At 39.2% G+C, this 25,371-nt stretch overlaps 1 protein-coding gene across 1 annotated transcript; it reads left to right on the plus strand.

Annotated features, from left to right (window-relative positions):
- Window positions 1–295: 295 nt before the first annotated feature.
- Window positions 296–11,084, plus strand: LOC114031762 (tripartite motif-containing protein 64-like). The gene is made up of 2 exons (XM_027846883.1): window positions 296–1,660; window positions 10,746–11,084. Exons 1-2 carry the CDS (start codon window positions 296–298, stop codon window positions 11,082–11,084), a joined length of 1,704 nt encoding a protein of 567 aa, XP_027702684.1.
- The last annotated feature ends 14,287 nt before the right edge of the window (window positions 11,085–25,371 follow it).

Raw genomic sequence — 25,371 nt, forward strand, 5'->3', positions numbered from 1 at the left:
ATTTAAGCATTCAAGGCAAGGCAAACTCTCATCTCATCAGGGAGGTGCTACAGGGGTGGTGCTCCATTCTATAATAGAGGAGGATCATTCTGATCAGAAACATTTCCTTGAGTGGAACTGAATTCTCTTCGATTTCAGTTGCTGCAGGAAAGAAGCTCCTGAGAGAGGTAAGAGTCCTCCTAGGGCATTTGACATTAACTTGGAGAATTGAATTCCACATCCACAGAGGGAAGGGAAAGTTCCAGGGGTGTGGAGTGAGGGAATGAAGCATTGGTTACCTTTTCAGAGAGAAGAAATGGCTGCTGCTGTGAATCTCGTCCTGAAAATGCAGAGTGAAATCATGTGTGGAATCTGCAGGATCTACTTTTCTCAGCCAGTTACCATTGACTGTGGGCACAGCTTTTGCAGAGCATGTCTCTCCTGGAGCTGGAGAGCTGGCACCTCACCTTTCTCTTGTCCTGAATGCAGGCTAGTTTGCCAGACCAGAAAACTCCCAGAACTCAATGTGACACTGGAAAAATTGACGGACAAGGTGAGGCAGCTCAGCTCCCACTTTCTGCAGAGCACTGAAGAGCAGAACCAATGTCCTATTCACCAGAAAGTCCTCAAGCTCTTTTGTGAGGAGGACCAGACAGCCCTCTGTGTCCTCTGCAGCCAGACTCCAGAGCATGAAGCTCACACACTCTCTCCTGTGGCAGAAGCTGCTCACAACTACAGGAGGAAACTCCAGGGGATTCTGAATCGTGTGGGGAAGGATTTTGAGGAAGCCAAGAAACTTCTTTCTCAGGTCAAGAAGGAGATGGAGAGACCTTTAGTTGACTGGAATCAGATGATTATGGGAGAATATTACAACCTGCACCACTTCCTGATGGAGGAAGAACTTCAATGTCTGGAAAGGCTGAAGGAAGAGCAAAGGACCAGCAAGGACAGGGTATCTCAGCATATACATAACCTTTGGGAAATCATGTCCGACTTGCGAGAATCAAGACACAAACCCACTATTGAGCTGCTGAAGGATTTCAGGGAGCTGTTGGGAAGGAGTAAGTCAGTGTTCTCCCAAAGGCCCAAGGCTGTCATCCCAGACCTGATGGAGCACCCCATTACTGGGATGATGGATATCCTCAACAAATTCAGAGTGGACATCAGAGTGAATCCTCAATCAGCCAGTTCCTATGTGATTGTTTCTGAGGATCTGAAGAGTATGAGGGCTGGAGAAGGCTGGGGGATGAATCCTGACCATCCTGAGAACTTTGCTTGTCATTTTGTCTCTGCTGAGCAGGCCTTCAGCTCTGGCAGACAGTACTGGGAGGTGGATGTGGCACAAGTACCTCAGTGGGGACTGGGGGTCCGTACAGCGTACTTGAGAGGAAGTAGCCTAGACTCCTTTGCCTCCGTGTTCCTGCTTTGCTGTGTGAAGAAGGGAAATAATTACTATTTCCAAACCTATCCTGGACAATTAAACTATCAAATGAAAGACCCTGTACCAAGGGTTGGGGTATACCTGGAGCACACTGCTGGCACTCTCCTCTTTTACAATGTTGTCAAGCGCTCCCTCATTTATAGATTCAACCCTATTTCATTCACAGAGCTTGTCACACCCATCTTTTCCCCAGGCCCACCACTTCCAGGAACAAAAGCTGGCCTCATGGCTATCTGTCCGGTCAACTCTCATCTTTGTGCTTGCTGCTATTCATCTCTCTGAGCATTTCTCCAGTGGAGGAGTCCTTTGATTTCCAGACTTCCTTTGGCAGAAGATAAGCATCACTCACTTGATGAAGGAAAGAGTCAGTGCTCACTCATTTGAAACTCACCTTCCATACTGCAAGCCGAAGAGGATCGTTCCCAAGTGTTTTGTGTACTCTGATCCTTAATGGATCCAGTCTGTTTTATGTATTTTCATGATAAATCAAATCTGGTTTCAGAAAAAAAAATTCTTTGCTATTCAGCTTTGCTGGCATAGAGAGTTAAAACTCTAGCAGATGTCTGGGTGATTACAATCCCCCATTGCTATTATATCACGTCTCTGGGTCAGGCTTATAATTTCTTGAATCCCTCATCTATTTCTTCTTTCTGTTTAGGTGGTCTGTGGTATACTCTAAAGGCAAAATTACATCTGTTTCTCATAATCTTCTTCGTGCTTCTTGAATTCTTCACATGAGGATATTTCTTAATCTACTACTTCTGCTCCCCATTTTCCTCTGTTTCTTGAATAATCCATAAAAATCCAGAACAATATTTCATTCGTGGGATTTGAATGCCCCAAGTCTCAATGATCAACAATGCCAAATTTGCCTTGTTACTCCAGGTCTTCTAGTTTTCCTTGTTTATGAAAAGCTTTTTTGGGGGGATTACATTTGCCAAATATCAGATAATAAATTCATCTTTATTGGTTTCATTTATGTGATTCTGTATTTTTTGTGATTTCATTTGGTCCTTACAACAGCCCATGTGAGGTAGGTGCTAAAGGCATTATTCCTAGTTTACAGATGAGAGGCAGGATGGCACAACTCCAAGTGCGATACAGCACAGCTGTGTGCACATGGGCAGGACATTTAATCTCTGAGTACCTTGGTTTCCTCATGTGTAAAATGAACATAATATTTATACCAGTTGTGAGCAAAGTACTTTGTACACAGTCATTATTGGGGAGGGGGACAACTAGGGTTTTGCCTCAATGTACTGAATTTAAAGGACATTCAATTGAGAGGGCACTGACTTCCTAGTCAACAGTTTAAAATGGAGAGGTATGTTTATAAAACAGTTTATCTGAAAAAGATGGACTTTTATTGGACATTCAATAGGAGTCCTGTGATAGGAGAACCAAAAGAGGTCCTGTGATCTTGGGCTGCATTAATAGAAGCATTTTGTTATTGAATCAAGTCCCCCTCTTTGTGACCCGTTTTTGGGGGTTTTCTTGGCAGTGATATTGGAGTGCTTTACCATTTCCTTCTTCAGCTCATTAGGTGGGGAACTGAGGCAAACAGGGTTAAATGTCTTGCCTAGGATTACAGAGCTAGTAAGTGTCTGAGACCAGATCTGAACTCCTTTAAATGAGTTTTTCTGACTCTAGGTAGGACAATCTATCCACTTAGCCACCTAGCTGCCTTAAGGAGGTACTTAATGAATGCTTATTAAGTGATTACCTCTAAAGGTAGTGGACTCTCCATCTTCAAGAGGTCTTCAAAAAGATTGCATGGCCACTTGTCAGATATGTGCTAAGTAGGGATTCCTTTTTAGTCTGACTTGATGACTTCTGAGATCTCTTCTGATTTTCAAGTGTTGTGATTTCTAGGTGAGTATGTGAGTTTAGCACCTAGTTAAAAGACTTTTCTGCTAAATGAGGAAGCTACCAGATGCCAGGCTGAGATGAGCTCCTAATTCCAGGTGCATCCTCCTTCCTGTCTCTCCCACCTACACCAGCAGCCTCCTAGTGCCCCAAGGTCTCTGTCTCCCCCTCCCCAGGACAGTGCTTCAGCTACTTCCAATCCCATACCCATGCTAGAGGTACAGTGGGAGGAGAACTACATTTAGAGCCACAGGGCCCAACATCAAATCTTGGCTCTGCCTCTTACTACCTATGAGACCTTGAGAGAATTACTTTTCTGGGCTTCGGTACTGAGGAAAATTAATGTTATGCTGTATCATTCGATAATTACTATTACTCTGTAATCCTTCCTTTTCCCCATTTTGTCAGAACCCCCTCTCTCAGTCGAGCTCAAAAGGAGACCTCTCCTGGTCCAAATTAAGGTGTGGTTGAAGAAGAGGATCTCTCCTAGCCCCTGGGGCATCTACTCCTTAACCAGTTGAAAGTGGGACTCCCTATTCTATTTACCCTATAAACAGAGAACCAGCTTGGGGTAGACCCTCCCCAGGGGACCACTCTAGTATCTTGGCTTCTTTTCAAAGTTAGAGGTGACTTGGTCTCCAAGGGGGAGGTCAAAGGTGGGGGAGCGGGTTGAGAGTGGATGGGGGTGGTGGAGGGTAGAGTAGGGAAACTTGATTGAGATATGTTTTTTCTAGTCAAGATTACTAGAGGTAGCTAGGTCTCAAAAAGCAGTTAGCATTCCTTAATTGCCAAAGAGGATCATGATCAACCACACCTGAAGGCCAACCCCCCCCACCCCCGTAGATTAATCCTATAATCTGAGGTTCACTCCCACCTCCCAACCGTGAAGTAACTGGGAGGAGTTGAGGTAACTCTCATTCACCTCATTAAAATGTCAATCAATCAAGATTGCCTTGCCTTTGCCAGGGGAGGTCCAAATGATGTACCAATCAGATGGGCCAATCAGAAGGAAGACACACTTAGAAGACCCTGTAGACCCTCACTCCAGGTCTTTGGTCATCTAAAGAGAGACCACTGACCTAAATTTATTGGTTACTGTAACTCTAATAAATTGATCTTGCTCAGGTCCTGGCTTCTTGCTTAGGTGCCAGTGAGAACATTTTATTAACAGTATATGTATCACTGTTAATAAAATGATATTTTGCCCCGGAGAACACTGTGCTTCAGTGTCATTTTTACTCTCTACAGTACCCTCATCTGTAAGATGAAAATGTTGGACATGATATTTAAAACTCCTTCCAGGTCTAGGTCGGAATCCAAAATATATAAACAAAATAGCCATTGGGCTGCAAATTTGCCAAAGAAATGACTCCTGAGAAATCTGAGAAAGAAAATCCTGAGAAGAAAGAGTTGTATGCTATCAGATTGGCTAACATGACAGAAAAAGAAAATGGCAAATGCTGGAGGGGATGTAGAAATATTGGGACATTAATACACTGTTGGAGTTGTGAGCTAGTCCAGCCACTTTGGAGGATAATTTGGAACTATGCCTAAAGGTCTATAAAACTGTGCATGCCCACTGTACCAGTGATACCACTTCTAGGTCTGTATCCCAAAGAGATCATGGAAAAGGAAAAAAGGACCTAGATGTACAAAAATATTTATAGCAGCTCTTTTTGTGGTGGCAAAGAATTAGAAATTGAGGGGATGCTCTATCAATTGAGGAATTGCTGAATAAGTTGTGGTGTATGATTGTGGTGGAATACTATTGTGCTATAAGAAATTGATGAGCAGGATGATTTCAGAAAAACCTTGGAAGACTTATGTGAATTGATGCAGAGTGAAGTGAGCAGAGCCAAGAGAACATTATACACAGTATCAGCAATATTGTAAGTATGATGAACTGTGAAAGACTTAGCTACTTTGATCAAGACAATGAAGACAATTCCAAAGGACCCATGGTAAAAAATACTATCCATCTCCAGAGAAAAAAACTGATGAATTCTGAATGCATATTGAAACATTTTTTGAACCTTCTCTATTGTTATTGTTATATTTTGTTTGTGTTTTCTTTTGCAACATGGCAAATAGTGAAATATATTTTGCATGACTTCGTATGTATAATCAATATCAAATTGCTTGCTTTCTCAAGGAGGGGGAGGTTTAGGAGGGAAGAGAATCTGGAACTCAAAATTTTAACAAAGATCATTAAAAAAATTATTTTTTCATGCAAATGGAAATATTTGATGAAATGAATAAAAATAAACCAGAAAATTAAATCCAGCCAGAAAAAAAATGGAGTTTTGTGATGATTTTGGTAAAAGAAAAAAATGAAGAAGCTTGCTCACATTCTCAGTCATCCTGTAGCTTTCCTCCTTCGAGCATCGGTTTTGGGGAAGTTTTGTACACTTCATCCCCAACATACCAGATCTGAGAGACCCCTGACTGTAATTAGCAAAAGACTGTGTGACAAAGGCTTATAGAGTCTTGGGGACAGTGTGGTCTAATGGAAAGAATACTGCATTTGGAATCAGAGAACATGGGTTTGAGTCCTATCTACCACTACTACATAAGTGATTTTGGTTAAGTCATCTTAGAGTCTCAATATCCACAGCTATAAAATGAGGGTGATGTATGAAACCCCTATAAGGCATTTCTAATGTGGTATATACATACCCCCAGGTAGTATAAGAAGCTTGTGAGGGGAGTATGGGAATATTTGGTAAATGACTTTCCTAATTGATATTAAAATATTTTATCTCTTATATGCATATACATAAACACTAAACTCTAGAATTGACTTCTTTTCATCTACAAATGAAAGCCAAAGAGCCTAGGGGCTGGAAAGGGTTGGGGGAACTCCTGGAATAGACGATGTCCCAGAGGTCTTTCAGCTCTAAATTCTATTTTCCTAGTGCTAAAAGAGACATCTAGATTCTCTGTTCCACTCTCCTCTTTTGACAAAGGAAGAAACTGAAGTATAGGGGATTTTAAGCATTTAAAAAGACAAAAAACAAACCCACTGCTCATTTTGGTTGGTATGGGTTTAACAGACCTGTAACTGCCTTTAGGCTTGTATTTAATGCAGTGCAGGGCAGTCTGGTTTAATGAATTATTATAGAGATTACCAGTTGGCTGTGAGAGAATAACCTCATGACTTATTTTGTTTTCAGGTTAACATTTATCTTTAAATTTTTTTTAACCTCTGAATTAGTTTCAATAAAACCTGCACCAGTTCAGAGAGACTTGGAGAACTCCTTCAATAAAAAAGTCACTGTGTATTATGTGATAACACTCAACAGACTCCAGACATGCTCTTATCTCAGATATACAGTAACACAGCATAACTCAAGCCTAGACGAGAAGCTAATGCATCTGTTACATTAGGTAACAGTAGCCTCAGTAGCATGTTACTGGGGTAATCATTCTCCCATGTGGGATAACCCAGGATGGGTTTTATTGAATTCCGTTTATTTAACTGGGATAAACTCTTGAGATAGGCATCTCATTTACAAGAAGGTGCCAGCAAGAGGGCAGGTTATTACAAGCACATTTAGGAGATAAGAAGAAGAAAATTGAATAAAATCATAGAGCTGGAAAGAACCAGAAGAGGTCAGCTGGCCTTTGCTCCTTGCTACAGACAGAACGGTGCTTACTCCAATCCAATCCAATCCAATCCAATCCAATCCAATCCAATCCAACAAACATTTGTTACTCCAGCCCTCTAATCATATTTTCAGAGATTTCCAAGGATGAAGAGTACACAACCTTTCTTAGAAACCAACAATATCACTGCTAGAGTCAAAAAAAGTTCCTCTTTATGTCTAACTAAGTTTTCCCTTGTTTCAACATAAGCCTACTTCTCTTGTTTGGTCTTGTGGAGATAGAGCATAACAGCTCAGTATAATTATAATTTTTCTTTTGCTTGAAGATATGTCTTAAGTCCTTCTCCATCCCCTTTTCCCTACTTCAGCCGTCACCCCCCCCCCCCCCAACCCCAGCTAGAGTGCTGGGCTGGCAGTCAGAAAGACCTGACTTCAGATCCTCCCTCAGATACTTACTGACTGTGACCCTGGGAAAATCGTTTAGTCTCTCCTTTCTTTAGTTCCCTCATCTATAGAATGGGAATAATAAAGGCACCTTCTTTATAGGGTTGTTGTAAGGGTCAAATGATATAACCCAGGTAAAGTACTTTGCAAACTTTAAAGTACTATATAATTGTTAAATGTTAGTATTATGATGTCTTTAATCAGTGTGTCCTGCTCTTTCCTAGGCCCTCTTGAAAGCTGATTGCCTTTTCCTTACTTAGCTTACTTTTCCTGAGTTCTGTATGATAGGTACAATCATCTGTGTAGCCTATGGAACTTCCAGATTGACTATTTTACTCCTTGGTATTTTTGTTCGTAGAAGTAGCCTTTGTGATCTAGAAGGGTTGCCTTTAAACAATAGGATGAAATTCCATTCATTAAGGACTATCTTCCACTAATATACGTTAGCAAAATGGATATGCACCCTTCCATTTCTCTTGGGGAGAGGGGAATCTTGTCCATACTGTTTCTTGTCATCCCTGCCACCATTACTATTGTCCCCTTACCATCCTTTTTCTTTTCTAGTCACTGCTACTTTTTTTCCTGTAACTGTTTCCACCACCAGCACCATTAAACAAAAAAGTAAAACAAAACTATTACTAGTACTATAAGTTAGTCAGAGGGCAGCTAGGTGGTGCAGTGGGTAGAGTGCCAGGCTGGGAGTCAGGAAGATACATCTTCCTGAGTTAAAATCTGGCCTCAGGCACTTACTAATTGTGTGACCCTGGGCAAGTCCCTTAATCCTATTTGCCTCAGTTTCCTTATCTGTAAAATGAGCTGGAAAAGGAAAGAGCAAATTCTCTATTATCTCTGCCAAGAAAACCCCAAATGGGGTCATGAAGAATCAGATACAACTGAAAACAGCTGAACAAGTTAGTCAGCTGCTAAGGACCCTTCTCTAAGGTTATAGCAAAGAAGAGAACTGCTCTCCCAGCCCCAACCCAGCCTCAGGCTCAACCATAGCACCAAGACTCCATTCCCATCTTTCATTGCTTCTCTCTTGTCTATTCATTGAGACCTACACAGCCGCTGATTCACACAGACCAACCTCTCTTGCTGGAGAAACTGTTCAACAGTGTGCCCTAGAACTCTTCTCTCCTTTGGGACTTGGGCTGACTGTCAAAGAGCAAAGTCTCTTTTGTCAGTTTCCTCTGCAGGGCACATCTTTCAGAGAAAAACAACTTTGGTTGAGAGAAGATCCAGCTGGCCCAGACTTTAATCTCTTTCTCTTTGCTCTCCTCAGGCCCTTCCTCAGCTTCATTTATTTGAATCCATATTCTGGAATGTCATTTTTTTTCCTGGCTGGCCTACAGTCTTGTAATCATAGATCAGGGAAAGTACTTTAACCACCTTCTTCTGTTGAAGGCTCTCCCCAACACAATTCAGGAATCCCATCTACAACGTCTCTTGGCAAGTGATCACCTGGCTTATTCTCTTTCTTTCCTTTGTTCTTCTGTGTCCTATCATTTTATTTTCAGTTCCACCAAGGCCTCTGTCCACTCTGTCCTCTTTGTCCAATCCTGCCCTGTTTGCCAGAACTGAATTAAGCAAGACTAGAAAGGACATCTCAGTTTATCCTTCTGTCACATTGTGAATTTATCTAGAGCAGGGGTGGGGAACTAAGGTCATATGTGGTGGTCTTCTAGGTCTTGTGGTCTTTTGACTGAATCCAAACAGATCTTGGTTCTGTAAAATTTGGATTTAGTCAAAAGGCCTACAAGGCCATACGTGACCTTAAGGCTGCAGGTTCCCCATCCCTGGTCTAGGACATATTCCAGAATCATGTCTCACCATCTATGAGTGGCTGTATTATTTTTCTAGCAAAGATCTGATTGAAGATCTTTGATCAAAGACCTGTGACCTCTGCATCTCAAGTTGAAGCTTTCTATATTATTCATATAAAAAAGACTTCATTTACTGTCTCTAATTGTTTGGGAGGTTAATAATAATAATAATAATAGTAATAATCATAATCATAATCATAATAATAATAAAACAATTCAGGGTTCTCCAGTCCTTTGAGCTTTTACAAAACTCTTTCCTCACAATAATCATGTAAAATAGATAGTATAAATATTATCTTCATCCCCATTTTACAAACAAGGGAATAGATTGAGAGATAGGATCATAAACTTAAGCTAACCTCTAATGCCCTCATTTTACAGATGAGGCCAGAATTAAGTGACTTGCTCAGGGTAACATGCTAGTAAGTATCCGGTGCAGGACATGAGTCCTAGTCTTCCTGACTCTGGCTTCAAGATACTACCCACTGCACCACACTGTCTTTCTAAATGCCAAGAGTCACTGAACTAGGAAACAGAGGCAGGATTTGGATTCAAGTCCTCTCTCCCATCAGCATTCTTTCCCCAATTTCAGGTTGCCTGGCCATTTAGTAAATGTCAGTTTTATTATGCTACGTACCAGTTTTTATATAATTATATGACAGGCACTGTGCTAAGCACTTCACAATGATTATTTCATGTGATCTCACAGCAACCCTGAGAGATAGGTGTTATTATTATCCCCATTTTTGTTGTGGTTCAGTTGTTTTGGTCATGTCTGAGTCTTCATGATCCCATTTGGAGCTTTCTTGGAAAAGATACTAGAGTAATTTGCCATTTCCTTCTCCAGCTCATTTTACAGATGAGGAAACTGAGGCCAACAGGGATAAGTGACTTGCCCAGGGTCACACAGCTAGTAAGTGTCTGAGGCCAGATTTGAATTGAGGTCTTCCTGACTCCAGGCTTGGTGCTGTATTCACCTAGCTGCCATATTCCTATTTTATGGAATAGGAAACTGAGACAAACAGGGGTTAAGTGACTTACCCAGGGTCACATAGTTAGTCTGAGGCCAGATTTCAACTTAGGTCTTCCTGATTTCAGGCACATAGAGCAGAGAAGGAAACTAACTCATGTTAAAAAAAAAAAAGTGCCATGCAAACTGCCTCCCTTAGCACTTGGCACAGTGCTTTTCATATAAGGAGTTTAATTTAAAAAAAAATGTGTTGAGCTATTGCTCTTGTTGTTGAATGCGGAATTACCATCCAGAAGTCACCCAAAAACATTACCCACATGAATGCATTTGCTGAATTGGTTACCTTTCAGTGACCGCTATGCATGTTAAGGGGCCATGATAGAGCTCTGTGGTATGTGGTAAGTACTCAAGATGCAAAGGTGTTAGAGACATTTCCTTCTTCCGAGGTAATGCTGGGTAGCCCAGTGTCTCTGTTAGGTAAATACAACCCCTCTCTCACTTGAAAGAGTTATCGCATCATGTTTACAATTCACTGCCTTTGTCTGTAGTGCACATACTTTGCATTTTCTTAAGGGTAATGGGCTCCCTGCCAATGACATTTCACAGCTCTCAAACAGCATATTTTCTTCAGGAGTAAAATTCCTCCTCCTCCTCCTCCTCCTCCTCCTCCTCCTCCTCTGACTTATACTTTTCATCCTTGCTCTGCCCTGGGCACTAGTCAACAGAAATTCAGGCAACTCCTCATTTCCCGTACTCTGATGAACTTGAAACTCCTCCTGGAAGAGGATAGCTTTGGCCAGAGGGTTGTGTGCCAGAGGAATGTAGTGAGAAGTGTCTTTATAAATGGTACTAGGGGTTGTTTACTTGTCCCAGGCTTTTTCACTGGACCCCAACACTCTCCTTTCTCCACCATTTTTTTGGTCCAGGAGTGTGAAGAGGCACAAGAATACAGTTAAGACAAGTTGACTAGAGTTGCTTTGGAATTTTTTTTTTTAGTGGAATCTATGCAACTAAACTTTTTTCATATGCCCCCCCCACCATGTGCTTTATTTCTAAACCAATTCCTTAATCTTTCATTGCTATTCTTCTCCACTTTGCAAATGCTATTCTTCCACTTTCTTGAGCAGTCCACATGTATAAAAGAAAAGGATCCAACATTCTTTCTTTTTCATCCAAGGATATAGCAATCTACTAAAGGGGGAAAAGTACTATAAGATGATTGCTGTAGAGACAACTATCATAGTGTACCAGAAATTCTCCCAGCATCCCTCCCCAGACCTCTTCTGAAGAACATCCCAAAACAAATAATATATATTTTTTAAAGGCAGTTGGGATTAAGTGACTTGCCCAGGGTCACACAGCTAGTAAGTGTCAAGTGTTTGGTCTGAGGTCAAATTTGAACTCGGGTCCTCCTGACTCCAGGGCCGTTGCTTTATCCACTGCACCACCTAGCTGCCCCAACAAATAATATTTTTAAAGAAGAAAAAAAAAAAAGAAAGAAGACGTAGAGGGGGAAAAAATCAGGTAAATCAATCAATACATCAAAAAAGCATGAAAATATATATGATATACCACATCTATGTACCTTTCACCTCTGCAAAGGACTGGGGTAGGGAGTATATTTCCATATCTCTTCTTTGGGGCCATATCTGTTCTTTGTACAGAAGGAAACCATAATTTATTAAATGCTTACTCTGTTGCAGGCATGGTGCTAAGCATGAGGGACACAAGCACAAACAAAAAGAAATGATTTTGATTTTGCAAATTCACTTTTGGTTGTTTTGTGGTTGTTCGTTGCATTTACATTGTTGTAATCATTGTGTGTGTGTGTGTGTGTGTGTGTGTATACACAGACATACATATATGTATGTATACATTATATATATGTTTGTATATATATATATATACACACACACATATATTTGGCTCTGCTTCATTCTTCATCAGACTGGGTAAGTCTTTCCTTACTTTTCTATATTCATCAATTTCATCATTTCTCATAGCACAGTAATATTCCATTGCGGTACATTCATTTACCACAATTTGTTTGGTCTTTCCCCAATAGATGGTTATCTAATTTGGTCCCAATTCTTTGCTACCACAAAAAGTGCTATTGAATTTTTTTTTTTGATTAGGCAATGGAGTTAAGTGACTTACCCAAGGTCACACAGCTAGTAAGTGTTATGTGTCTGAGGTTGGATTTGAACTCAGGTCCTCCTGAATCCAGAGTCGGTGCTCTATCCACTGTGCCACCTTACTGCCCTGAAATATTTTTAATATATGGAGGCTTTCTTTTCATTAGTGACCTCCTTGGGGAATAAGCACAATAGGGAGATAACTGGGTCAGAAGTTATAGACATTTTAGTCACTTTATTTTCATAATTCCAATTGCTTTCTAAAACAGTTGTACTGATTCACAGCTCCTTCAACAATATACTAGTGTGCCTATCTTCCCATGATCCCACCAACATTGACTTTTCCTATTTTTTGTCATCTTTGCTAATTTTCAGGGTGTGAGGTAAAACCTCCGGGTTATTTTGATTTGCATTTCTCTGATTTAGAGCATTCTTTCATATGGTTGTTAATAGCTTTCAATTCATTTGAGAACTCTTTGTTCATGTTCTCTGATTACTTATTCATTGGGAAATGATTTTTGGTTTTATATACACATAGATGTTAGTTGTCCATATATCTTGAATAACTAACTCACATGAGAAATTTGATACAAAGATTTTTTTCCCCATTAGATCACTTCCCTTCTTACCCTAGATGTGTTAATTTTGTGTAGAAGCTTTTCAGTTTCATGTAATCAAAGTTTTCTATTTTATCTTTTGTAATTACCTCAATTCCTTGTTTGGTTGAGAGTGTATCTCCTATCCATAGCTGTGAGAGATACATGATCTAATTATTTAGTGGTATTATCTTTAATCTTAAAGTCATGTATCCATTTTGATGTGTGTATGTGTGTGTATGTGTGTGTATGTTGATCTAAATCTAATTTCTGCCATACTGCTTTCTGGTTTTCCCAGTAGTTTTTATAAAATAGAGAATTCTTTTCTAAGTAGGAATAATATATTCTTTGAAAAGTAAGAGGGATGTTGTTCCAAAGGTCAAACTGGTGATGTTAATGACATACTTCCCCCAGTAGAATGAGTAGAATGTCAGTTCCACAAAGATTGAACTATTTTATTTTCTGTCTGCCTAAGTGTCTGTCTGTTTGTCTCTTAGATCTCCAGGCTTAGAACAAGTTATTTGCGTGCTAGCAGTGCTTTAAGCCAACTAGATGGCATAGTGGAGTCAGGAAGACCTGAGTTCAACTTTGTGCTCAGACATTTACTAACTATGTGACCCTGGACAAGTCACTTTACTTCTTTCTGCCTCAGTTTCTTCATATGTAAAATGGAGATAACAATAGTACCTATCTCCCAAGGTGTTTGTGAAGATAAAATGAGATATTTGTAAAGTGCTTTGCAAACTTAAAGCTCTATAAAATGCTAAACAAATACTTCATAGATGTTTGTTTCCCATTCTGGAAAGCATTCTGGAATTATACTGATTGTTACTAAAATGTTCATATCTTTTGACCCAGAAATCTTACTAAGTATATACCTCAAAAGAGATCAGAGATAGAAAGAAAGCTTTAATGTGCACCAAAATATTTCTAGCAGCATTTTTTTTGTGATAGCAAAAAGCCAAAAACAAAGTAGATGCACATCAGTTGAGGAGTGAGGAGTGGCTAAACAAATTATGATGTATAAATGTAATGGAATATTGCTACTCTAGAAGAAATGGTGAATGCAGGGAGTTATGGGAAGATGTTGATGACCTGATACAGGATGAAGCAAGTAGAACCAGGAGAACAATATTCACAATGACTATGATAATATAAATGGGAAAAAAATAGCAATTAAAACTGAATGCTGGCCCTGAAGTCAGGAGGACCTGAGTTCAAATCTTGCCTCAGACCAAACACTTGTCACTTACCAGCTGTGTGACCCTGGGCAAGTCACTTAACCCCAATTGCCTTAAAAAAAACCTGAATACTGGGAAATTATAATAGCTAAGCTGGACCCAAAAGAAGATATGAAAATGTACCTTCTCTTTTCCTTGCAGAGGTGGAGAACTATGGAAGTGGAATTACAGACTGTTGGACTTGAATGATGTATTGGTTAGAATTGCTAAACTACTTTTTTCCCCTCTTTGTTTTTTATTCTTTGTTATAAATAATGGCTTTCTGGGTAAAGGAGAAGGAGGGATAGATAGATATCTATTTATACGTGTGCACACATATATGTATGTACACATATATAATGTAAATATATTTATCTATATTTAACATATACACATATGTTCCATATGTGTGTATATGTATGTGTTAATGTGTGTGTATGTATGTGTAGGTGGAGCAATGGATAGAGCGATGGGCCTGGAGCCAGGAAGACAAGTTCAAATCTGTCCTTAGACATTTACTAACTGTGTGACTCTGGGCAAGTCACTTAACCCTGTATGCCTCAGTTTCCTCATCTGTAAAGTTAACTGGAGGAGTAAATGGCAAACCACTCTAATATCTTTGCCATGAAATCCCTAAATGAGGTCAAGAAGTGTTGGACATGGCTGAAACAACCGAATAACAACAGCAAACACACAGAGAGAGAGACAAAGAGAGAGAGAGAGAGAGATGATATAAAACTGAAATGTCAGTACATTTAAAAAAAAATGTTTACTACTTTAATTAGCTATGGAATTTCAGGGAGATATCATAGGGTAAAATCAATAGGTATCCTATTCTGGAATACTTATCAAACTACACTAAACTTGTGGTTAGGGGGCTGGGGCTCTGATTTTCTGCTCTGCCACTGACGTAGTGGATAACCCCGAGCAAATGACAGAGGTTCTCTGTCCCTCCAATTTCTTATCTGAAAGGATAATACTACTAGCTCTTATCTACTTCAGGCTGTTGTCTCGTGTTATAAAACCAACAAGTCTTGATTTAAAAAATGGCACTACTTAAGTACAAGATATTTTGGAAAAAATACTGACTTAATTACATGGATTTCTTGAATTTGAAAACTCAGTTAAGAGTCCTAGAGAGGAAGGTTTCCTTATGCAAAATGCAATTGTAGATGAAGCCCATGTAATACTCTTGATTTGGGAAGGAAATACTGTATAGAAAGGAATGGGTCACTTTACAAAATCCTACAGGACTGGGAGAGGCATTTGAATGTTCTTGTTCTCACATAATCAGATGATGTTAATACAGTACAACTCGAAGGTAGAAGTGTTGGGTTAGAATGTAGCTTCTGCATTTCCCTCCACTGCTAGCACCTGTCTTATCTTCCTTCTGAGATTACTTCCCATTTACCTTCCATATGTTGTAAATGCATAGCTGTTTGCATATTGTCTCCTTTGTAAGCTCTTTGAGGTCAGAGACCGGCTCTAGAAGCATACTCACTCTGCTGTACCAAGCTGTCTCATTTCACAGAAGACTGTTAGAAGCACTAATTGTGTTCTTTCAACACTAAGGGGACCCTGCTGGGAAAGAATTAAATATTGCCTCTGACCAAGACTCTAAGCAAATCTACTGTTCAGCTTGTTCGTACTTCATTCTCATGGAGCATGGAAGGGTTAAACCAATATTATCAGGATCACAGTTCCAGAAAAATCATAGAAAAACTTTGAAGGAGGCTATGATCCATGGGTGGGAATCTTCCTAAGATGATGCAATGATGCATGGGTGGGAATATTCCTAAGATGAGTATTGCTGAAGTAATTCTTGAACAGTGAGTATTACTTTATTGTATGGTCATGGAGATTAAGCTAGTTCTTTCTCTGAAAAGCCGGGAAATTGTCACCAGGACTTGACTGGCCCAGAGGGTTAAGGCTCAAACCCTTTGCCATTGGTATTGCTGTTTAGTAGACCTAGATCATGTTGATGTGGCTTCCTATTCATCTAATGATACGAGGCCTGACCACTTGGAGACAGGGCCCTTCAGACTTGGTGGATGTCTGGAATGTTAAGTCTGCCCCATTAACTAGACCCAGAGTCTACCTGAGCAAAGTACTGGATCAGATTGAGTCTGGCCCAGACTAAAACAGGTGGTGACACACACAGAAAATGGATAGGTCCAACATCTAATTAAAGTTAAAAAATAAACAACCCAGTCTACTATGTTCATGGGGCCCTAAGCTCTGTAGGTGAACTTTTACTTTAGATTGCCCAGGATAAGGCTTCAGCACATTTTGCAGCTATATCTGAGCCGTGCCACATATCCTCTCTCACGCCACCTTACTTCTAGACTGCTTTTATGTTTTGTCTTTCACCATTCAAACGAAAGCTCTTTGAGGGTCTCGACTATCCTACTTGTGGCATTTATATCCTTGTAATTAACACAGTGCCTGGCATAGATAGTATGCACTTAATTTTTCTATTCATTCCTATTCATGCAATGGGGCATATCTGCTAGAATACATTCATCTCTTCATTTATTGGGAAAACATAGCTAAGGTTACATTAAACCTTGACCTAAGCTCTAAAAAAATTGACTATGAATATTGAATGGGAGAGGCTTGGCTTCAAAGAAGTTCATATGAAAAAGATCTGAGATTAACCTACATCTGATTGCTTATTGTCTCAGGTAGGGGCAGGGGAGGGAGGGAGGCATAGAATTTGGAACTCAAAACTTTAAAAAATATTAAAAATTGTTTTAACATAATTGGGAAAAATAAAATTATATATAATACATATGTATATTATATATAACACACACATACAGATATACATACATGTGTATATGTATGCATGTGTATATATATGTATATATGTATATGTGTGTGTATGTACATATATATGTATATATATGATCTGAAAGTCTTAGTGGACTGCAAGCTCAATATGAGTCATCACTGAGATTTGGCAATCAAAAAAGTGAATACAGTTTTAGGCTGTATTAATAGAAGTATAGTAATATATATCCAGAGCAAAGGAAATATTAGTCCATTTGTACTGAGCCCCGATCAGAACACATATGGAGCATGATGGCTTGTTCTGGGACATTGCCAAAGCAGAGTACATCTGAAGAATAGTAACTGAGCTAGTGAGGGAACCCTAATTCATGCTCTCTGAGAATTGGTTGAAAAGATTTGTAGCCTAGACAAGACAAGACAGAAAGAACATGAGAGTTGCCTTTAAATATTTGAAAGACTTTCACATGGAGCAAGGATTTGATTTGCTTGGCGTGGCCCCAGAGAAGAGAATCAGGGGAAAGGGGAAGGAAGAAGCTACTGGCAGGCAGATTTCAATTAGATATAAGCAAAACTTCTTAACCAGGAAAGCTGACCAATAATGTAATAAACCACCTTGTGGAGTATTGAAATCTCCATCAATAGAGGTCTGCAAATTAAAGCTAGATGACCCCACGCTGAGAGTGTCATAGATGGCATTTATGCTTTGGGGAAGGATTGGATTAGACAACTATAGAAGTTCCTTACAGCCCTGTGGTTCTAAAATTAGTAAAGTATAGTAATGATAGGTCATATTATACAGTGCTTATAGAATTTTCCAAATAACCTTAGGAGTAATAATAATAATAACTACCATTCAGGTGTGCCTTAAGATTCGCCAAGTGCTTTACAAATATTTTATCTTCACAACAAGCCTGGGAGATGGGTGCTCTTATCCCCATTTTACAGATAACAAAACTGAGACAGACAGAGATTAAGACTTGCCCAGAGTAGATACAGCTAGTAAGTGTCTGAAGCCAGATCTGAATGCAAACCTTTCTGAAAGGGAGGCCTTTCTCTTCTTTCCTCTCCTCTCCTCTCCTTTTCTGTTTCCCCTTCCCTCCCCTTGACAATTCCACATGATGAGCATAGTTATTTTACATGGGGTGGTTTTTTTTTTTTGGTGATTTCATAATCGTTCAATCTCTTTTTTTGTCAAGCTTCATTGTGATAGTCAACTTTATGACGATACCAAAAAAGTGAAATGAAGGGAAGATTTTTAAAAAAAAAATGTCTCATCTAGAAACTCACTTCACCATAAGACCAGCACCAAAGACCAAGAGCTCTTTCTAGATCCTTTTGTGGTAAATTATCTTGGAATCCTCTTATGACAGCTTCCTGATTATGTGTCCAGAGACCACAAAAATTTCTGACAGCCTACCAGTAAAGGGAATTACCACTTATTTTACTGTCTTAAAGGTATCGGTGGTGCAACCCATGCTAAGGATGGGCTTGTAAAAATAAAATCCAAAACTTTTTGTGGACTAGCATAATGTCTGCACTTATCATCTGTAAAACAGGCTTGCGTATAAATGTTCTTGTGTAATCTTGAAGCCAGAGGAGACCTCAAAAATTGTTTTAGCTTTTTGCCTTGAGATAAGTCATACAAATTTTTTTTAGACAAATCAAGCAACTTTGATAGAGAGGATAAATTAGATATCTACTCATCAAGTAAGTGGTGGAAGGAGAATTAGAACTTTATGCTGGGCATGAGAGAGCAATGACTCCCCCACTACACCATAACTTTGTAGATAACAAAGCAAAGACCCAGATAAGTCAAATAATTTGCTTAAGGTTGTATGGAAAGTTATTGGAAAAGTCTCAGATAACTCCTGCTGCTTTGATTCCAAAGATATGTGTTTTGTCTTGAACCATCTTGCTTCCTGGGCATTTCTTCATTCATTAGCTTTAAATTAAACTCCCAGTCTTGGGAAGGGAAGCTTGGTTTCTGAGACCCTTATGGGTTGCCCATCTAGTTGTGGGTTTTGAAAAGGACCTGAAGAAACTAAGAAAGCTAGAAAGAGCCTCTGATTGACTTATATCGCTGTATGTAGTGAAGTGTGTTGGTGAGAGAGTCTATAAAATATTGCTTTCTTTTTTTCTTTTTTGGGAGGGAAAGATGAATGGGATAAAAAATAGTATTGATATTCCCTACCTGCCCCCTCAATACCTTTGTCTTTGGTTTTGTTTCTAATCCATAGTATCATCAGTCCTCTAGTTAATTTGTAACAATTAGAGACATGTTTCTAGGAAAGATCAATGTCCTATGGAATAGAAGTGATAAAGAGGAAAGAGCCCTTCTGGCATGAAATAGGAAGACATGCATAAAGTTCAAGATTCTGTACTTAGTAGCCAAAGTAGAACCACCTGCTCTCTTCTCAGAACCTCAATTTCCTAATCTTAGAAATGATGATAATAATTCCTGGACTTGCTAGCTAAATCATATGGTTCCTGTGAGGAAAGTTTTTTTTTTTTTTAATACATTTATTATTTATTTATTTTTGACATTCTTTTTTAAAAAAAATTTGAGTTCCAAATTCTCTCCCTTTCTCCCACCTCTCCCTCACCCCTTGAGAAGACCAGCAATGTATCAATTACACATGTGAAGTCATGCAAAACACATTTACGTATTAGCCATGTTACAAAATAGAAAGACAAATACAGAAAGTGAAAAAAATTATACTTCAATCTTTACTCAGAGTTCTTCAATTCTGTCTCTGGAGGGGAATAGCATTTTTCATCGTGAGTCCTTAGGAATTGTCTTAGATTATCATATTGATTAGAGTAGCTAAATCTTTCACAGTTGATCATCCTTACAATATTGTTATTACTGTGTACAATATTCTCCTGGTTCTGCTCAGTTCACTTTGCATTAGTTCATATAAATCTTCCCAGGTTTTTCTGAAACCAACCCGCTCATCATTTCTTGTAGCATGTTAGTATTTCATCACAATGATATACCACAACTTATTCAGTCATTCTCCAATTGATGGGCATCACCTTAACTTCCAGTTCTTTGCCACCACAAAAAGAGCTGCTATTGATGTTTTTGTACATAGAGTTCCTTTTGCTTTTTCTTTGCTCTCTTTGGGATAAAGATCTAGTAGTGGTATTGCTAGAGCCAAGGATATACACAATTTTATAGTCCTTTGGGCATAGTTCCAAATTGCTTTCCAGAATGATTGAACTCATTCACAATTCTATGAGTTAGTGCATCAGTATCCCAATTTTTCCATATACTCTCTAGCATTTGTCATTTTCATTTTTTTTTAATTATGTCAGCCAGTCTGATAGGTATGAGGAAGTATCTCGGAGTTGTTTTAATTTTCATTTCTCTAATCAATAGTGATTTGGGAACATTTTTTCATATAACTATATAGATAGCTTTGAGTTCTTCTTCTGAAAACTGCCAGTTGACCATTTATCAGTTGGGGAATGGCTCTTATTTTTATAAATTTAACTTAGTTCCCTATATATAGTCCCTATATAGTTCTCATATTTGAGAAATGAGGCCTTTATCGAGAAATTTGCTGTAAAATTCCCCCTCACCCCCCAGACTTCTGTTTCCTTTTTAATCTTGGCTGTACTGGTTTAATTTGCGCAAGAAATTCTTAATTTAATGTAATCAAAATTATCCATTTTACTTCCTGTGATCCTATCTCTTTTTTGGTCATAAATTCTTCCTTTATCCATAGACCTGACAGGCAAAATCTTCCATGATCCCGTAATTCGCTTATGATATCAACCTCTATATCTAAATCATGTACTCATTTTGACCTTACCTCGGTAAACAGTGTGAGATGTTGGTCTATACCTAGTTTCCACCAACTTGCTTTCCAGTATTTCCAGCATTTTTGTTCTTGTCCCCAAAACTTGGATCTTTGAGTTTATCAAATACTAGATTACTATGTTCATTTGCTACTGTGTATTGTGTACCTAATCTATGCCACTGGTCTACCACTCTATTTCTTAGCCAGTATCAGATTATTTTGATGATTACCACTTTGTAATAGAGCTTGAAATCTGGTACTGTGAGGTTGCCTTCTTTCACATTTTCCCCCCCACTGATTCCCTATATATTCTTGACCTTTTGTCCTTCTAGATGAATTTTGTATTTTTTCTAATTCTATAAAATAATTCTTTGGAAGTTTGAGTATTGGTATGGCACATAAACTATTATTGTTGTTCTAGTAATTTCACTGAATTCCTATTTTGATGGGTAGCTAGGTGGCACAGTGGATAGAATGCCAAGCCTGGATTCAGGAAGACTCATCTTCCCAAGTTCAAATCTGGCCTCAGACACTTACTAGCTGTATAACCCTGGATAAGTCACTTCACCCTGTTTGCCTCAGTTTCCTCATCTGTAAAATGAACTGGAGAAAGAAATGGCAAACCACTCCAGTATCTTTCTTTTTCTTTTTCTTTTTTTCTTTTTTCTTTTTTTTTTTTTGGTTAGGCAATGGGGTTAAGTGACTTACCCAGGGTTACACAGCTAGTAAGTGTTATGTGTCTGAGGTCGGATTTGAACTCAGGTCCTCCTGAATTCAGGGCCGGTGCTCTAGCCACTGCGCCACCTACCTGCCCCCACTCTAGTATCTTTGCCAAGAAAACCCCAAATGGGGACAGGAAGAACAACAATGACCTGTTCTGATGCTGCAACTTGGCATGGAAATACTGTGGAGTTCCTGAGAATTTTGCCTTTGGGGCAAAAGCTTGGCAAACCTTCCTAAGCTGGAAAGGCTTTAGGTGTGGGCTCAACAATCAAATGTGTATCTTTCATCCAGGAACAGCTTAGCCAAGTTCAGAGAGGCAGGCTCATCATCAGAGCATGGAGCACTAGGTGATGGTTTTTCCTTTTTGGACTTAGCAGCTCATGAAAAGTTACTGACATAAAGAAAGTTTGCACTCTGATGTGGTGGAATCAGATCTTTTGAATTATTTTTACTGTCGCTAGTATTAGTATTATCTTCTCTCATGGCATAATGTGATAAAAACTGAAAGAATCTTGAACCAGGACTCAGAAGATCTGATTTCTTGTTTTAGCTTCACAACTTCCCAGATCTATGTGTTATATTGTGAAGAGAGACCTGAATTTGCAGTACAGAAAACCTGAATTCCCATCTCTGCTTTGTTCCTTACTACTTGTAGGACCTCGAGTAAATAATTTAATCTCTCTGAATGCTAGTTTCCTCATGTGTAAAAGGGAAGACATTGAACTCTAAGGTCTTCTGTGGTCCTCTAAGGTCTAAGTAAGACCTCTAAAACTCCTCTGGGATATATGATCTCATATTTAAAGGCAGCTATCTAGCATAGTGAATAGAGCCCTGGAGTTAGAGTCAAGAAGACTTGAGTTCAAACGTGGTCTCAGATAGTTATAGGTTGTGTGACCCTGGGAAAGTCATTTAATTTCTATATACCTCAGTTTCCTCAATTGTAAAATGGGGATGATAAGGTTGTTACGATTATTAAATGAGATGACATTTCTGAAGTGTTTAACACAGTACCTGGTAGATAGTAGGCACTTAATAAATTTTTGTTCCCTCCTCACCCTCCCAACCCCATGGCCTCTTTGGCTTCAGTTCAACAACATGTTAAATATCTTACTCGTGTAAGTCACTATGCAGTTTATTTATGTGTAAAATGGAGTTGGACTCAGCAATCGCTGAGATAGGAATTTTAGTTCTAAGCCTATGAATCCATGTGTGTGTGTGTGTGTGTGTGTGTGTGTGTGTGTGTGTGTGTGTGTGTGTGTGCTTGGTGTAGCTGTACTTCTCTCATCTCAGCCCTTAATGATACAGAGATATGGAAACAAGGTGAATTGGGATGCAAGGATATCATTGAGCTCGAAGGCTTTTTTCAATATAAGAAGACAATGAGGGTTCTATTTTCCCTCCTACCACGTTGGCAAGATTGAGGTGGTCAAGGAAATCTGTGCCAGTGAGAAATTCCCACTGAGCTTGGGGGTGTGGTCACAAGGGCAGAGACAGTAACTAATACACCTGGGATTGAGGATCAGGGTCAAGATTGCCTTGACAAGAGGACATTGGATTGGGTCTGTTGTAGACTCAGCCCTCAACCATGGAGACAAACCAACAGAAGTGCCTTGCATAGCTGAATCAGCACAGCAGACTAGACACTGATCCAGTCTAGGGATTTTGCCATGAGTCAAAAGCTATCATGGTAAATGCTTTGTTTGCTAGCTCCCTGTGGAAGTGGCAGTGTAGTAACTGAACCACTGTGTTGTTTTCTGTCTTGTTTTTAGCTTTTGGTTTGCCGCCTCCTCTGAGGAGTATCATACAGGTTGGGGAGAAGTGTCCATGCTACGTTAATTAACCATTGTCTGCTTTATTCGTTTCTAATATTTGAGTTAAAATTTTATATAATTTACTTTGTAAGCAAAGGACTCAGTCTAAGATGAGTTGGAGGCTGAGGGGCTCAGTATAGCAAGCCACCATCTGATTGATTAAATCTACACCAAACCCTTAGACTACGGACGAAAGTATTGGGGGTACAGTTAGGGTTAGCAGCCAGCTCTTTGAGAGTCAGAGAGAGCTTACAGTTACTTCAGAGAGCCCTCTGGTGTAGGATGAAAGCACTTTGAAAGCACCTTATCTGGACAATGAAGCAGGATTTGGTGGGGCTTTGATCACTACATTCAGCAATCAATTAGTAAACATTTATTAAGTATCTACAATGTGTCGGGCACAGTGCTAAGCACTGGGGATACAAAAAGAGGCAAAAGACACTCTGCCCTTGAGTAATTCAGTCTAATGGGGGAGACAACACTCACTTTGCAAACTCTATATTCTTGGACCAGGGTACAATGAAGGACCCTTCTGATGAGCAGTGAGAAAACTTGTATTAGAATCCTGGCTTCTGCCAAGGGAGAGTCACTTGTTCTTTCTCAGAGCCTCAGTTTCTTCATTTTAAAGATGGGGATGATGATTCATTCCTGCACTCAACTAGCTGAATTATGTGGTTCCAGTGAGAAAAGTTATTTATAGATGAAAAGTGCATGCAAATTTCATTTATAGTTATAAAATTGTGAGGCATTTTCCTTAAGTGTGCATAGTCAATATTTATTCTGTCTGTGTATATACATATTTATAAATATATATGTGTATATATACAGAGAGAGAAAGAGAGAGAGAGAGAGAAGAAAGAGGGAGAAACACACACACAAGCACATACACACACACACACACACACACACACACACATAAGCATGGTGGATAGACGGATAGAGAGCCTGCTTTGGAACAAAGAAGTCCTAAGTTCAAGTTCCTTCTCTGACACATAGTGGTGGTATGAGCCTGGGTAAGTCAGTGCAACATTCTATAACTCTAAACTGTAGAACTATATCAGGTAAGGAAAATTTGGGAGTTACCCTTAGTAGTGAAAACACAGGTCTGGGCCTCAATAAATGTAAAGTATTATTTTTATATCAACCTTTTATTCTTTTCCTTACTTAAGAGTTTTCTGAGGTTTGTTTAGGATCTAAATATAAGGTATATGGGCTTTTTTTTGTGTGTACAAAGAACATGTGATTCTATGTGTCAAGTACGAAAATTGGTGGCAAGTCAGAACATAAGAAATCCCTTTAGAGGGCTATTCTTAGAAAGTGTGTTGGGTGGTGGTGGTGGTAATGGTGGGATGTTTGTGTGTGTGTGTGTGTGTGTGTGTGTGTGTGTGTGTGTGTGTGTATGTGTGTTGCTCTTTATGGTTATTTTGTGGTCTTTGAATGGAAGCAATAGAACAGTATCTCTAGTTGCATTTCCAGACCACCTTTGATCACCAGCACACTGATTGATTTGCTAGTTTAAGAGTGAATTTGTTATTACTCCTGTGACTGCATGACAAAAGTCACAGGTCTTCCTAACCTAACAGAATTTTTAAATGAGCAATACAATCACATGAATAGTTTTGATTTCGAATTTGGCTTACAGAAGCCTGCCAATCACCCACAGTGCTGAAAATAATAACTAGGTTCCCACAAGTACAATAAAAGGAAACCAAATGTATTTTTGGTCCCTAGTTGTTTATAATCCCACCTGATTTTCATTTTTTCCTGACTTTGAAGGTCACAAAATGCAATGTTATGGAGCCACAGAGGGGAGAACTCTCATTTCCCTCCACCCTTGTCGCACCCATATAATAATAGCCCACATTTATATAGTGTTATCTGTTTATAAAGTGTTTTCCTCACAAAAACACTGTAAGGTGGACACAAGTATTCTTACTCCCATTTTAAGCTGAAGAAACTGAGGCCTAGAGGTGAAATGATTTTTTATTATTTTTAATTTTTTTATTTACTTTTTTTTTGAGGGGGTGCTAGGCAATGGGGTTAGGTGACTTGCCCAGAGTAACACAGCTAGTAAGTATCAAGTGTCTGAGGCTGGATTTGAACTCAGGTCCTCCTGACTCTAGGGCCAGTGCTCTATTCACTGCACCACCTAGTTGCCC

The sequence above is a fragment of the Vombatus ursinus genome, unplaced genomic scaffold (assembly GCF_900497805.2).
Source record: "Vombatus ursinus unplaced genomic scaffold, bare-nosed wombat genome assembly UNPS02015255.1, whole genome shotgun sequence".
Lineage (NCBI taxonomy): Eukaryota > Metazoa > Chordata > Mammalia > Diprotodontia > Vombatidae > Vombatus > Vombatus ursinus.

What these genes read in the sequence shown, in the direction of transcription:
- LOC114031762 (XM_027846883.1), top strand. Translation starts at nt 296, where the DNA reads ATGGCTGCTGCTGTGAATCTCGTCCTGAAAATGCAGAGTGAAATCATG. An exon ending in GCCTCATGGCTATCTGTCCG is followed by an intron (nt 1,661 to 10,745) that starts GTCAACTCTCAT and finishes GCTCTCAAACAG; the next exon opens with CATATTTTCTTCAGGAGTAA.